We start from the raw sequence: 14,933 nt of genomic DNA on the forward strand, positions 1-14,933 counted from the left end.
TGTCTGCCTGGAGGGGGAAGGAAGGCTGTGGAGGGCCCAGACCCAGCCGGGAGATCCCTCTGTGAGAGCCGGGCCTGCATGGGAGCGGAGCCAGTGGCATGTCCACAGCAGGCGGCAAGGCTCTGACACTGGGCCGGTGACACCAGTAGCCCTGCCTCGGAGGCACCAGCTGGCTCCACTTCCAGGGGAGTCACAGTCACTCCTGAGTTCTGGGCCAAACCCAACAAGCGGGTGTCATCACAGATGGTGCCAAGCCTGGACCACAGCATGCATGGTCCCTGGCAGGGGACTCTGGGTGCTTGGCTGGGGCTGGAGTGTTGGGACTGCGGCCAGAGGCTGGGGCACAGGGCACCGTGTCTGTATTGCGTGATGCAGTGGCACCTTGGCAACCCCACCTTTGGCTGCCCTGAGTGTTTGGTGGAGGAGGGGGAGGGGAGGAGGAGGAGGGGAGGGGGAGGGGGAGGAGGAGGAGGAGAAGGGGAGGAGGAGGAGGAGGAAGGAGGAGGAAGGAGGAGGAGGAGGAGGAGGAGGGCCCAGAGCGGTGTGGTGACTGATGGCCGGGGTGGCCTCTGCCCTGATGGTAGCGACTTGTGAATTGGGACATTTGGAGCTGCTTGACCCCAGCTTTGTTAATGGCCGGTCCCCAGGGCAAGGGGTACCTCCTGGCTCATGCGCCTGCCTCATGCTCAAGGTGAGGCAGGGCCCAGATGGCAGCGTGATCATCTGGGAGGTGAGCATCGTCCCTTGGGCATGGGGAGGCCACGTCCTCTCAGGACAGCTGCTATGGCTGTGCTGCCTCTAGTGAAGGCAGGAGGAGGAGGAAGGAGGGGGGAGGAGGAGGAGGGGTGGGAGGAGGAGGAGGGACAGGGTCTGCTGTAGAGGGGCACAGACCTGGAGATGCCAAGGGGAGTTAACAAGTAGCTGCTGAGGGTACTGGCCAGCTCGGGACAGCAGTGGCAGCCAGCCTGTCTGACCCCCACCCTCACGCCATCTGTGCCTCCCTGTCATCCCACCCAGGGCTCAGCCTGGCCTCAGAAATTCAGCCCCCAAGGCGGCAGGCAGGGTTGTCAGCATGGCCAGGAGGCAGCACAGCTTGTCGGGACAGGACAGGGGTGGGAAGGGAGGCTCAGGGCCCGGAGTAGGGCCCCCTTCCGGCTGGGGCCCAGTGTGCCAAGGCACTTGGGCCACTCCAGCCCCGTTCCCTACATCCGGTACGCTTGTCTGGTTCATTCGTGTCACGTGATAATTTTTCAATGATTTAAAAAATTCCCTTTCATACATAGATACCATGGAATGGTCTGCAGCCATGAAAGGAATGAGATCACGTCCTCTGCAGGACATGCATGGAGCTGGAGGCTTTATCCTCAGCGGACTAACGCAGGAGCAGAAAACCAGACACCGCGTGTTCTCACTTGTAAGTGGGAGCTGAATGCTGAGAACACCTGGACACAAGGGGGACACCACACACCGGGGCTGTCGGGGAGGGTGGGGAAGGGAGCGCACCAGGAGGAAGAGCTGAGGGATGCTGGGCTTAATACCTGGGTGACGGGGCGATGTGTACCCCAGAACTTAAGTTACCTCTCTAAAGAGAAATCACCTTCTACACGCAGGAGCCTCACATAAAGTGAAGTGTTCCTTTACGCTGCCTCCGTGAAGGCCACAGTGATCGCCCACTGCTCCAGTTTCCAGAGGGCTGAGAAACTGATCACAGACTCACAGGTGGTGGCATACTTTATTAGATAACCCACATCTCACATTTTATAAATTATTGATGTCTTCCGGTAAAAATAAGTTTTCTTTAGAAAAGTGTGACTTCGTAGCGAATCATCAAAAGCAGTAGAATGACCTGATTTTAAACTTTTTTAAAAAATTCACAACTGAAGTGTAGTGACGTCAAGTATTTACAACGGTAAGAAGGAAGGCAGTGACGGTCCAGTGTCAACTCTGCAAAGGGGAATCGTCAGCCTGGAGATGGGGATCCCAGGGCTGGGCGCTCTCACCCCTGTGCCAGCAGGCGGGCCCTGCAGCTCTCGCGGAGTTTGGCGACAGTGGCCATGGATAAGCTTCCAGGTTCTGAAAATATTTTCTGGAATGCAAACAGAATTACTTTAAAAACAAACCCAACAACACATTTCTACCTCAGCTCTCCCAGACTTCGGCAGACGGACAGGTGGGGGCCTCGTGTCAGGCAAGGGAGGAGCAGCCCACACCTGAGGGGTTCTGGGGTAACCCCCAGATTGTCACCATTGCACTACTGCCCTGGTGCCTAGGACTGCAGCTCTGCTGCTCAGAAATGTTAAATGAATCAAACAGTTGTTGAAGCATTTAACATTTTTTTGTTTTTTGGGTTTTTTTTTGCGATGGAGTCTTGATTTGTTGCCCAGGCTGGAGTGCAGTGGCGCAATCTCAGCTCACTGCAACCTCTGTCTGCTGGGTTCAAGCAATTCTCCTACCTCAGCCTCCTGAGTAGCTGGGACTACAGGCGCACACCACCACACGCAGCTAATTTTTGCATTTTTAGTAGAGACGTGATTTCACCATGTTGGCCAGGCTGGTCTCAAACTCCTGACCTCAGGTGATCCACCCGCCTGCAGAACCAGTTAAGGGGAAAGCTGCTTACTGTGGTGCAGGCTCCACCTGAGCTGGGGCTGGACCTGTAGGACCCGGCTGCCTGTTCTTGAGGAGGCTGGGGTAGCTGGAAACTCCTTAACGTGGGCACCCTTGGATACCACCACGTGGTGAGAAAGATGGCGCTTTCCCTGGAGAAGACCGTAGCAGTGGGGTAGCAAGGGCACCAGCCGGGAGCCACGAAGGACACCTCCAGTGCTGGCAGGGCACGGTCCCATAGCCACAACCACGCAACGCCGTCTGGACAAAGTGCACTCATCAGAGGCTGTGGCAGAATCAAATTATGCTTGGTGCCCCTGGTTCTCCCATTCAAGACCAGAACCTTGGGAAATAAGTGGCCCGAGGGGCGGAGGCAAAGCACGGGCAGAGGATGTCGGACCCACGTCTGCCATCTAGGACTTCCTGGAAGTGCCCCCTGCCCACCTGATTTAGGATCCTGTCAGGGCTGCTAGGCACAGGCTGGAGAAAGCTGGTGGGGGGGGCTTCAGGCCACCACCCAGCACACATGCTGACCCAGTGGGTGCAGATCAGGGCTGAGCAGGAGCCAGGTCAGGTGGCTGAGCCAGGTCAGCATGGGCTCCTGACGCCCCCATCCTTACAGAAAGCTAGTTTGTGTTGGTTCTGTAACTTGTCATCCAACTCAAATGAATCCCCAAGGTAACACTACACCATTGCACACCAGCCTTCACTTGTGACACTACAGCATCACACCAGCCTTCACTCAGGAGCGCAGGGTGACGCTACACCGTCGCACACCAGCCTTCACTCGTGACACTACAGCATCACACCAGCCTTTACCCATGAGCGCAGGGTGACGCTACACCGTCGCACACCAGCCTTCACTCAGGAGCGCAGGGTGACGCTACTCCGTCGCACACCAGCCTTCACTCGTGACACTACAGCATCACACACCAGCCTTCACTCAGGAGCGCAGGGTGATGCTACACCGTCGCACACCAGCCTTCACCCATGAGCGCAGGGTGACGCTACACCGTCGCACACCAGCCTTCACTCGTGACACTACAGCATCACACCAGCCTTTACCCATGAGCGCAGGGTGACGCTACACCGTCGCACACCAGCCTTCACTCAGGAGCGCAGGGTGACGCTACTCCGTCGCACACCAGCCTTCACTTGTGACACTACAGCATCACACACCAGCCTTCACTCAGGAGCGCAGGGTGACGCTACACCGTCGCACACCAGCCTTCACTCGTGACACTACAGCATCACACACCAGCCTTCACTCAGGAGCGCAGGGTGATGCTACACCGTCGCACACCAGCCTTCACCCATGAGCGCAGGGTGACGCTACACCGTCGCACACCAGCCTTCACCCACGAGCACAGCCTGTTTTCACCAACACTGTCCTTAGGTCTTGTGGGAATAAAACAGATCTGAGCCTCTAAAATCACTCAGCCAGGAAACACCATTCAGATTATGTCACAAAATCAGCATATTAACAAAAATTACAATCAAGAAAAAAGGCAAGAATCAAATTGTGGTTCTAAGACTCAGAGGCTATGGAATGAGATTATGGGGCCCCTTGTGAATCACGAACGCACAACAGTCCAAACCCACGGGTGGAGGCGGGGGCTGCAGCAGCTCCACGAAGAGACTCCGTCACCCAATGCACCCGTGACGCTGGGTGAGATTTTAGATTCATTTGACGGTTGTGCTGGGTGTGGTGACTCACGCCTGCAATCCCAGCACTTTAGGAGGCCAAGGTGGGAGGATCGCTTGAGCTCAGGAGTTTGAGACCAGCCTGGGCAACATAGGGAAACCCCACCTCTACAAAAAGTTTTAAAATTTGGCCAGGCATGGTGACAAGTGTCTGTGATCCCTGCTGCTTGGGAGAATGGCAGTGACCACGGTGAGCTGAGATTGCACCGCTGCAGATGGAGAACCCCTTCTCCAAAAAGCTGTGGCTGTCAATCTGGCGGGAAAGAAGCCACCCACAGGACGACAGGCGCATGCTCGTCTTCCCCAGGGCAGCCTGGGCTGCTTTTCCCGTGCACTTTACGCTCCTTATGTTACTTATTTAGTGATATAACTCAGAAGGCTATAACAGAAGACACCTTACTGTCTGTGGCCTCAAAGAGTCCCATTTACCATTTAGTCTTGAAGCTGCTACACTTTACCTTTGGACAAAGCTCATTCTAGGAAAATAACCCATCTCTGCACACCAGGGCGCTGCCAAGCCAGCCAGCAAACGAGGCTCCTGGAGCAGACCCTCCCAAGGAGGCCTGCACCTCGGCTCCCTCTCAGGAAGCTGATGCTCCATTAGGCTCTGAAACCTCCTCACCCAGTGGCCACCAGCCTGACCTCCAAGGACGGGGAGCTCTCCCCTTCCAGAGCGGGCACGCGTCCGCGGCGAAGCGCTCCAGTTTCCCCTGACAAGCCCTCGAGTGAGTCACAGCTAACTGCTGTGTCCTCTGCCAAGGGCTTGTGGCTGACATCTCTCGTTTGTCACCACGGTTTTTTTTTTTTTGAGACTGAATCTCACTCCGTTGCCCAGGCTGGAGTGTAGTGGTGCACTCTCGGCTCACTGCCACCTCCACGTCCGTGTTCAGGTGATGGTGCTTCAACCTCCCAAGTACTTGGGACTATAGGTGTGAGCCACCACACCCAGCTAATTTTTGTATTTCTTAGTACAGATGGGGTTTTACCATGTTGGCCAGGCTGGTCTTGAACTCCTGGCCTCAGGTGATCTTTTTGCCCTCAGTCTCCCAAAGTGCTGGGATTACAGGTGTGAGCTATCACACCTGGCCACCACTCTCTCCTCTGATGAGGCCCTCGCTGCTGAAATATCCCCCATGTCCACCATGCTGCATCCAGAGGGGCCCCAAGCCTCCATTCCCTCTCAGGGAACTATGAGCAGCATCCTGGGCCCGAGCCTCTCCTAGCCTCTTGGCCTCCTCAGAAGGCCTGTTTCGTGCGGCTCCCATGTCACCCTTATCAGCGCCCACGCCAGGTTCAGGACCCAGTGAGGAAGCCGGGCCTCAGGAAGCCACCATTCTAGCAGCACGGACAACAGACGAGGACAGCCTGTAGGACCAGGAGCAGCGTCCGCGGGGAGAGGAAAGCCCTGGGAGGCCAGGGACGCAGGACAGAGCCGGAGGCTCGCTGACACTGGTGCCTGTCCTGTGCACCCTCACGTGGTCAGAGCAGCTCTGGGCTGCAGGTAAGGCAGGGCCCCCCGGCGGGGGGGGGGGCAGGGGATGGAGCCACATGTGCCCCGTGAGCACCCGCAGACACTCACCTGCATAAATGTGTGACACTCCATCACGAAACTCCCTTTGGTAATCTGCTTAAACTTATCACAAATGTCTGGAATGCTGGTGGCTTCCAAAATAAACTCCTGGTGTTGCTTAATTAAGGTCAGGGCCACCCGGAAGATAATCTTTGAGCCTTCGTTGAACAGACAGTCCCAGATCCGAAGCACTGTCTGCAGAGACACAGAAGCCCGTGTCACTCCCTGGCGGCTTGCCTGCCCGCCCCGGGCCCCGAGCAAGGCACTCACCTCCACAGGCAGGACGTCCACAAACAGGCAGATGAACCAGCGGGACACCACCAGTGTCCACAGCACGCCGAGCTGCTCCATCAGGGCCCCCACGGCTGGCAGCTTTGCCCGAACCAGCTCCCCCAGCACCTCCTGGTCGGTCTTGAGGCCCAGCATGGCCGGGGTGTAGTAATCTGCCAGGCAGCGGGAGAAGAGACCTTGAGACACTGTCCTCACCTCCACAAGCCCCATTCCCCTTGCAGCCAAAGAAAACAAGGCCACTCCACAAGGACCCGTCTCAGGAGGGAAGGAGAAAGTGGGAGAGGAAGAGTCGGGCTGAAGCCTGCAGACACAGGGCTCGTAGGGAACGACCCCCACAGCCAGGCCTTTTAGGACATCCCTGGGGCTGCAGGGCTGGGCGTCAGTTAAAATCTGCAGGTCGAGGGCCAGGCGTGGCGGCTCAGCCCTGTAATCCCAGCACTGTGGCAGGCAGATCACCTCAAGTCAGGAGTTCAAGACCAGTCTGGCTGATAATGGAGAAACCTCGTCTCTACTAAAAATACAAAAATCAGCTTGGAGTGGTGGCAGGCGCCTGTAATCCCAGCTATTCGGGAGGCTGAGGCAGGAGAATTGTTTGAACCCAGGAGGTGGAGGCTACAGTGAGCCGAGATCACGACACTGCACTCCAGCCTGGGAGACAGAGCAAGATTCCGTCTCAAAATAATAAATAAATAAAAATCTGCCGGTGGCAAATAGGGTCCCAAGGAGATGCAGGCACCCCCATGTTACCAGCACAACTATTCACAACAGCCAAGAGATGGAGGCAGCCCAGGTGTCCATCGGCAGATGCATGGATAAGCAAAACGTGAATGGCTACACGCTGGAGTATCATTCAGCCTTAGAAGGGGAGGGAGTCCGGCCACAGGCCACAGCAGGGGGAGGGAGGGAAGGAGTGACAGGCACCAGGATTCTGTCTGGGAAGATGCACCAGCCCTGGAGAGGGCGGCGGCGATGGTTACACCATGAGGTGAGCGGCCCTGATGCCACTGAGCTGGAAACGTGGGTAAGATGGCACATTCTGCGTTCTGTGCATTTTATCAAAACAAAAATAAAACTCAGACCAAAGCTTCCAACAGCGTGTCCTCCTTTCGAATGGACATTTGTCTCACCAAAGCACTTTTGTGTTGCCTGCGTAATTTTTTAGCTTGCTCTTGTAATGATTCACAGTAAATTTTAGTGCTTGGATTTGCACTGGGGAAGAGTTCAGCGTGTGACCCGTGTGATCAAACCACACCCTCCCAAGTGCGTCTGGCCCGTCCTGCAGGTGCACAGCCTCGGCTGATACTTACGCAACTTGGCCTCTTGCCGTGCAGGGCTGGGCTGTTCTTGCTATTTTATTTATTATTTTTTTAGACAGAGTCTCACTCTGTCGCCCAGGCTGCAGTGCAGTGGCACAATATCAGCTCACTGCAACCTCTGCCTCCTGGGTTCAAATGATTCTCCTGCCTCAGCCTCCCTAGTAGCTGGGCTTACAGGCACCTGCCGCCACACCTGGCTAATTTTTGTATTTTTAGGAGAGATGGGGTTTCGCCATGTTGGCCAGGCTGGTCACAAACTCCTGACCTCAGGTGATCCACCCGCCTCGGCTCCCAAAGTGCTGGGATTATAGGCATAAGCCACCTTGCCCAGCCTGTTTTTGTTAATTGAATATCTTGGTTAAAATAGAACCATCACGGTCCTGTCACTGCTTTTCAGAATAAGCACACGGTGAAGTCGGTTTAGTGGTAAATTCTAATGCCTCTGAAGGTGGTTTAGCAAATGCCAGGGATTAAAAAGTCCTCCCTTCCATATCCTTGTTCTGCATCTGCCTCTGGGGCTCTGCACGTTTGCTCTTCTTCTACCTGCTTAGCTGAGCACATCCTGGTCCAGCTGGGGGGAGAGAAGTGAAGAACCATCAGGGCCCACCCGGGCTCTGCAGGTGACCCCAATCCCATAGGTGGCGTGGCAGGGGGCCCTGAGCAGCAGGCAGAGGGGGTCTGCAGAGAAGCATAGCCTGACCTTGGCCCCAGACAGAGAAGCTTAGAGCAGCTTCCAAAAATAGAGGCGCTGAACTCATTCCCTAAACTCCACGGGGCTGAGCCGGCCACCAAGGGGAGGATTAAATTAAAGCCACAGCTGTTTCCTTTCCTTGAACATTGAGGGCAAGGCGGCTCCTCCCAGGCCCAGCCGGCACAGCGGCCGCTCCCTGCAGAAAGGGCTCATGTTCCCAGGAGTGACCACCTCACCTGGTCTTGGCTCACCTCCCTAAGGCCCCTTGTCCCTGTCCTCCTGGGGACATCCACACCTCTGCAAACAACCCAACACTGCACTCGCCACCAAGCATCCGGGATGGCCAGGACAGGTTGGGGCGCAGCTCTGACATTCCCCTGCATACCCCTCAGGGTCTGCGGTCAGACGTGGGCAGGGGCCACACAGACGGTGACCACGAGCATCTCCACGTGGCTGCGGCTTCCTCGTCTCTACTTCATTCCCGCTCTCCATGAGCACATGTGAGTCCAAGACCACACTCTCACACGCACTCACAGGCCGGGTGCTTTCAATTAGAAAATAAAGGGTCTGCATTGAAGACTCAAAAAACACTTTTTTTTTTGAGAAAGGGTCTCTATCTGTGTCACCCAGGCTGGACTGCAATGTTGCTATCACAGCTCACGGCAGCCTTGATCTCCTGGGCTCAAATGATCCTCCCGCCTCAGCCTCCTGAGTAGCTGGGACCACAAATGTGCACCACCACACCCAGCTAATTTTTCGTTTTGTATAGAGAGAAGGTTTTGCCATGTTGTACAGGGTGGTCTGAAACCCCTGGGCTGTGAAAACATTAAATGGTTTATAGACTTCTATGAAGGGACTTCCATTCCCAGGGGTATCTCCCTCTCCCTACCAGGAAAGACACTCCTGAAATCTGCATGTCAAACCTTACAAAGTGACCAGGTGTGGTGGCTCACGCCTGGAATCCCAGCACTTTGGGAGGCTGAGGCAGGTGGATCACCTGAGGTCAGGAGTTTGAGACCAACCTGACCAACATAGTGAAACCCCATCTCTATTAAAAGTCGAAAAATTAGTTGGGCATGGTGGCGCATGCCTGGAATCCTACTTGGGAGGCTCAGGCAGGAGAACTGCTTGAACCTGGGAGGTGGAAGTTGCAGTTTGCCAACATAGCACCATCGCACTCCAGCCTGGGTGACAGAGTGAGACTCCATTTCAAAACCAAAAACCTTACAAAGCAGCCTTGTGGACTTAATTTCCCTGATTTCCTTCCCAGAAGCCTAAAGGTAATAGGTCCCCAGGATGGTGAGCATGCCCAGGCTCCAACCACGCTTCCCCAGGTTGTGTACGACGCATGTGTCCATAAATGTCTGTTTCTTGCTCATTATTCAGTCCAGCCAGTCCTAGGTACAGAGCCCAGCTGGGGGACCTAAGGTGTACATGGTAAGAGACTTCTTCATGCACACACACACCACACGGGCACACACACACCACACAGGCACATGTACACCACACACAGGCACACATGCACCACACAGGCACACATACACCGCACACGTGTACACGCATACCACACGGGCACATGTACAGCACAGACACGTACACAGACACACACAGGCACATGCACACCTGCATCCCCTGGACAGTGTGAGGCAGAGCTATAAACTCACACCACACATGGGCGCACAAATGCACCACACAGGCAAACACACACTTGCCTTGATCCCCTGGACTAAGAAGTGGAGCTGTACATGTGCACCACACCTGAGCACATGCATACCACAGACACACACGGGCACATATGTGCACATGCACACCACAGGCACACATGAGCACATGCACACCTGCCTCGATCCCCTTAACAGTGTGAGGCGGAGCTATACATGCACACCCCACACGGGCACACACAGGCACACGCACACCCCACACGGGCACAAACCGGCACACACACACCCTACACGGGCACACACAGACACACGCACACCACACAGGCACATGTACAGCACAGACACATGCACATGCACACCACACACAGACACACACACACCTGCCTTGTTCCCCAGACTGTGTGAGGTGGAGCTGTACACGCAGTGCCCCATCACACCAAATGCTCCAGGGTGTGCTTCTCCAAACAACAGCCTGGCCACCTAGACCCAAGTCAGCACCACCTCCTAGTTCCCAGACAGCTTCTGAAGGTGTCCAAGGACTCCATGTACAATTTCCACAAACACATCCCAAGGAATCCACGCAGGAACAAGCTCAGGGAGCCACACTGACAAAAGGCCCAGTGACACACATTACACCAGAGTTTCCTGGAGAAAAGGCTGGTCCAGGTCTGGGGCAGAAGCCTCACAGGATGAGCCCAGAGCAGCCCGTCCTGCAGATGCGAGGAGGCAGATGGCACCACAGTCACATGCACAGGACTCAGGAGCCAAGCACAACAGGCTCCCTCGGGCCACAGATGGGGCAACCTGAGCTTCAAGGACAAAACCCTCCCGTGTATGCAGCCCCCAGAGTTCACAATTACACGGACACACACCACTGCCCGACCCCCTTCCAATGACCAGATGCCAAGTTATGATCTTGAGGGTGGGGCATAAAGTTGAGCGATCCAGCATTTATCCTGCCTCTTCTAAAAACTCATAACTCACAGGCATGTTTAGAACCATGAAATACGTGAAGTGCTCTCCCACACTGGGGACATCTTGGGACAGAGAGGGAGGGACCTGCTTTCCTACCGTCCCCACCCTGCACTGCTACGACCATTTGCCCCCAGCCTGTGACTTTGGCACCTAGAAGGTGGTTAATAAAACTAAAGTCAGCTGAAAAGATAAAGCAATCAGGAGAAACAGAAAATAATGAAGAACAGGGAATGTTTACCCAGGTATTAGCGTGGTTCAGAACATGAATCGGCAACACGCACCGAAAACAGAGCTGCCTTTCATTCCGAACTCAGCCACTCTTCTGGTTCTCAATTTGAGATTATAAATAAGCAGTAAGGTTATCCTAGGGTCAGAATGAGAAACTAGCGGAAATTCCCAAATTTGTTCTAGAGAGAACAAATCTTTGAACAGAAATAAAAGTGTCTAATCCTTCAGGTAAAGGAATGGCTTTCTAAGTGGGGTGGGCAGAGCAGAGAGGGCCCCTCCGGCAGCTCAACAGACTTCAACAAACAGGAGCACAAGAGAACAGACTGCTTTTCCTAACCTCTGTAAGTTTCACTGATTACTAAACCTATCAGTTTTACAATGCTAAAAGTTTTATTTTTTATTTTTATATTTATAAATACCTAATAGGTGTACATATTAATGGGGTCCATGTGATATTTTGATACAAGCATTCGGTATGTTACGATCAAACGTGGGTCACTGGAGGCCAGCTGTGGTGGCTTACGCCTGCAATCCCAGCTCTGTTTCTGAGACAAGTCTTGCTGTTGTCACCCAGGCTGGAGTACAGTGCCAGAAACAGCTCACAGCAGCATCAACGTCCTGGGTTCAAGCTATCCTCCTGCCTCAGCCTCCCGAGTAGCTGAGATTACAGGCACCAGCCGCCACACCTGGCAAATTTTCGTATCTTTTAGTACAGATGGGGTGTCCCCATTTTGGCCAGGCCGGTCTTGAACTCCTGCCTCAGATGATCCGCCTGCCTCAGCCTCGCAAAGTGCTGTGCTGACTGGCGAGAACCACCGAGGCCGGCCAGAATCTCACGCTTTCTGAGGCTGAGCCAGCACTCTGCTGAGTGTGCGCACCCCAGTTTCCTTATGCGTCCGTCTGCGGTCGGACACCTGGGTCGATTCCATCCTAGCTGCAGGAGCAGTGCCACAGCGAACGCTTTGACAGACACCCTAGGACACAGTAACTTCCTTTCTTTTGGATACACACCCAGCAGTGAGAATAAGACAGATTTTTTGTGAGTGTGAAGGCAAAATAAGTACCGTGAAATTTAATTTAAAAAAAAAAAAAAGAACATGCAAAGGACTCTGCACTCTCGAGGTTTAAGATCCAGCCCCCAATCCTCCTCTGAAAGGCAGGCGCCCTCCGTGAGCTGGGAGCTAGGAAGGGCCAACTCAGACTCAGCACCAGGCCGGGCTTCCCCACTGCTGCGTGCAGACACCACTGCCAGGAGACCGAAGGGCGGTGGGGGGTGGGGGGCTCTGGCCGTGGCGAGGGGGTGAGGTGAGGGGGGCTGGCTTTGGAGTCACCTGCTGGGGTGCCCCTGCACTGCCCCTGCCTGCACCCCACACCAGCTGTGCAGGAGACCAGCACCTCACCTGGGCCCCACCTCTGCACTGGGAATACGAGACCCCCACCTAAGGTCCTGAAGCCCTGAGGGCAAGCACGCCGGCCAAGTACCCGCATGGCACTCAGCCCTAAGACAGCCCTAGGACTGTAGCAAGCATCCCTGCAGACAGCGACGTGCTCGGGTGACAGGGCTCTGGGAAAACCCGCCGCACTTCCCAAGTGCCCTGCACAACTTTCCAGATTCCAGAAAAGGTGCAGAGAAGCTACCATGAAATCGTGTTTCTGACTTGCTTACGCTGTTACATTTCACAGGGAAAAAGCTAACAGACCCGTTATATGTCAGTGACACAAACTGAGGCCAGGTGTGGTCATCCCAACACTTTGGAAGGCTGAGGTGGCAGGATCACTTGAGCCCAAGAGTTTGAGACCAGCTTGGGCAACACAGCAAGACCCTGTCTGTACTCAAAATACAAAAATTAGCTGGGCCTGGTGGTGGACACCTGTAGTCCCCAGCTAGGTGGGAGGCTGAGGTGGGAGGATCACTTGAACCAGGGAGGTTGAGGCTGCAGTGAGCTGTGATTGCACCAATGTACTCCAGCCTGGCAACAGAGCAAGACCCTGCCACAATGAATAAATACACTTTAGAAGTAGCTAGGGTCTCTGGTTAAATACTTAATAGAAAACTGAGCAATTACTTAAATTTTAAGATCCCACTAAATGAGAACGACCATCTTAAATTCAGCAGGTTGTTAGCACACAACTAAGTAAAACTTTAACTGCTGTGACTAGGAGACCCTGAATGGAAAAGCAGCAATCACTTTTTTCCCTAAATACAGTTATTTTTCTTTAAGTAGCTTATGGAGAAAGCTGGTATCGAGAAGCCTTGGATTGTACAAAGGGCCTTCTGTGCAACCATCTCATGGAGTAAGCTCACACCTAAGGTCTAAGTCCACAGATCTGGAACCTGCATGTGGTGAGCCCGGCTGCCTGATTACTTGGTGTAATCTGATCCCAAAACGGATGCTCCTGACCCCAGAGATGAGCCTCCTGGGACAAAGCCAACCCAACGGGGCATGGCCCAGGCCACGTGAGCACCACCCCCAGGACGGGCGACCTCAGGGAAACCGTCTCAGGAGGACGCAGGAAACACCTCTGATGTGGCAAGTGGGGTGCCAAGAGCCCACCTCTGCTCACAGGGCTGAGCTGTGGTCCCAACAGAAGGTGGCTTGTCGGTCCGTATCTTGGCCAGTCCTTCCAGCCAGAGCTGAGGTGTTTCTATGGTGAGTTATTATAACCTGACCTATTTCCCTATTTTTCAAGGGAAACCAGGTCAAACCCGTCTTTCAGGATGCAGAGTGCTGATTCAGGACTGCAGACGCCTGTCCCGAGACGCGGCCCCCTCCACCCTCAGACACGTGGCAGAGCCTGGCAAACCTCCTCCTCTGAGGTGGCCGGGAACCATTGCCTGCCTGGGGAGTGGCGTCCGCACCTTCCCCTGCATTCTTCCCATGCCTTGTTTGAATGGTGATTGAGGGAGGTCTGCATCGGCTGTGGAAGAGGCCGTGGGTGTGGCAGGTGTTCTGGGCTGAGCACTCAGGGTGTGGGAAGTCTGTGCATGGATGGTCACAGGCCATGGGTAGCGTGTCCTCGGGTCCCTTCCTAACTGAATTGGGATTAGAGGCATTTGCTGGTCAAAGTAACTCCCTTAACTGTCCCTCTAAGTGACAGATGAGCAATGATCAGTCCTCCTGCCTTCCGCAATGGCGGTGGGAGAAGCCCCTGGAGGCAACTGTGGGGTGCAGGCCTCGGCGGGGAGGCCTGGGATGGGATCTCAGCCGCTTGACTTGTGGGGGGCCTGAGTACCAGTTACTTAATCCCGCCAGCCTCAGCCTCCTCCTTGGTAAAAAACGACGATGTGCATGACATTTTCAATGTCCAGACAGACTTGCCCCGTGGCCGCTGCTCCACAGCAGGGAGGGTTCGTTCATCATCACTGGCCTGGAGGTCTCAGGTGGCTGCAGAAGGCCTCACTCCACCCCAGTCTTTCCATAAGTACCTTCATGCCCGCCAGGGAACTTGGCCATGGGTTCACAGGTCTGGGGGCCATGCAGGTCTCTATTTTGTAAATTTCCTGTTAGGCACATTCTTCACCTGATGTTCTGCTGAGCTGTTTCTTTTTCTGCTTAGGTTTTTTTTTTTTTTTTTTGAGTCAGAGTTTCATTCTTGTTGCCCAGGCTGGAGTGCAATGGCAGTCTTGGCTCACTGCAACCTCCACCTCCCAGGGTTAAGCAATTCTCCTGCCTCAGCCTCCCAAGTAGCTGGAATTACAGGTGCATACCACTACGCCCAGCGAATTTTTGTATTCTTAGTAGAGACGAGGTTTCACCACGTTGGCCAGGATTGTCTCAAACTCCTGACTTGGGGTGATCCACCCACCTCAGCCTCCCAAACTTTGCTGGGATTACAGGCACGAGCCACTGTGCCTGGACTTTCTGCTTAGATTTTTAGAAATTCACCCA

At 54.5% G+C, this 14,933-nt stretch overlaps 1 protein-coding gene across 4 annotated transcripts in view; it reads right to left on the reverse strand.

Annotated features, from left to right (window-relative positions):
• Positions 1 to 1,713: 1,713 nt before the first annotated feature.
• The window catches only part of GRTP1 (growth hormone regulated TBC protein 1), a 34,473-nt gene continuing 21,253 nt past the window's right edge, over positions 1,714 to 14,933 (reverse strand). For 3 of the 4 annotated variants that reach the window (XM_035294677.3, XM_035294674.3, XM_035294672.3), the window contains exons 6-8: positions 6,152 to 6,324; positions 5,891 to 6,076; positions 1,714 to 2,086 (exon numbers count right to left, since the gene is read on the reverse strand). In XM_035294677.3, the coding sequence (XP_035150568.1) occupies positions 1,997 to 2,086; positions 5,891 to 6,076; positions 6,152 to 6,324 (449 nt within the window). In that variant the 3' untranslated portion in view covers positions 1,714 to 1,996. The remainder of the gene's footprint in view (positions 2,087 to 5,890; positions 6,077 to 6,151; positions 6,325 to 14,933) is intronic. The other variant, XM_035294679.3, reaches the window with a different exon arrangement.

The sequence above is a fragment of the Callithrix jacchus genome, chromosome 1 (genome assembly GCF_049354715.1).
Source record: "Callithrix jacchus isolate 240 chromosome 1, calJac240_pri, whole genome shotgun sequence".
Lineage (NCBI taxonomy): Eukaryota > Metazoa > Chordata > Mammalia > Primates > Cebidae > Callithrix > Callithrix jacchus.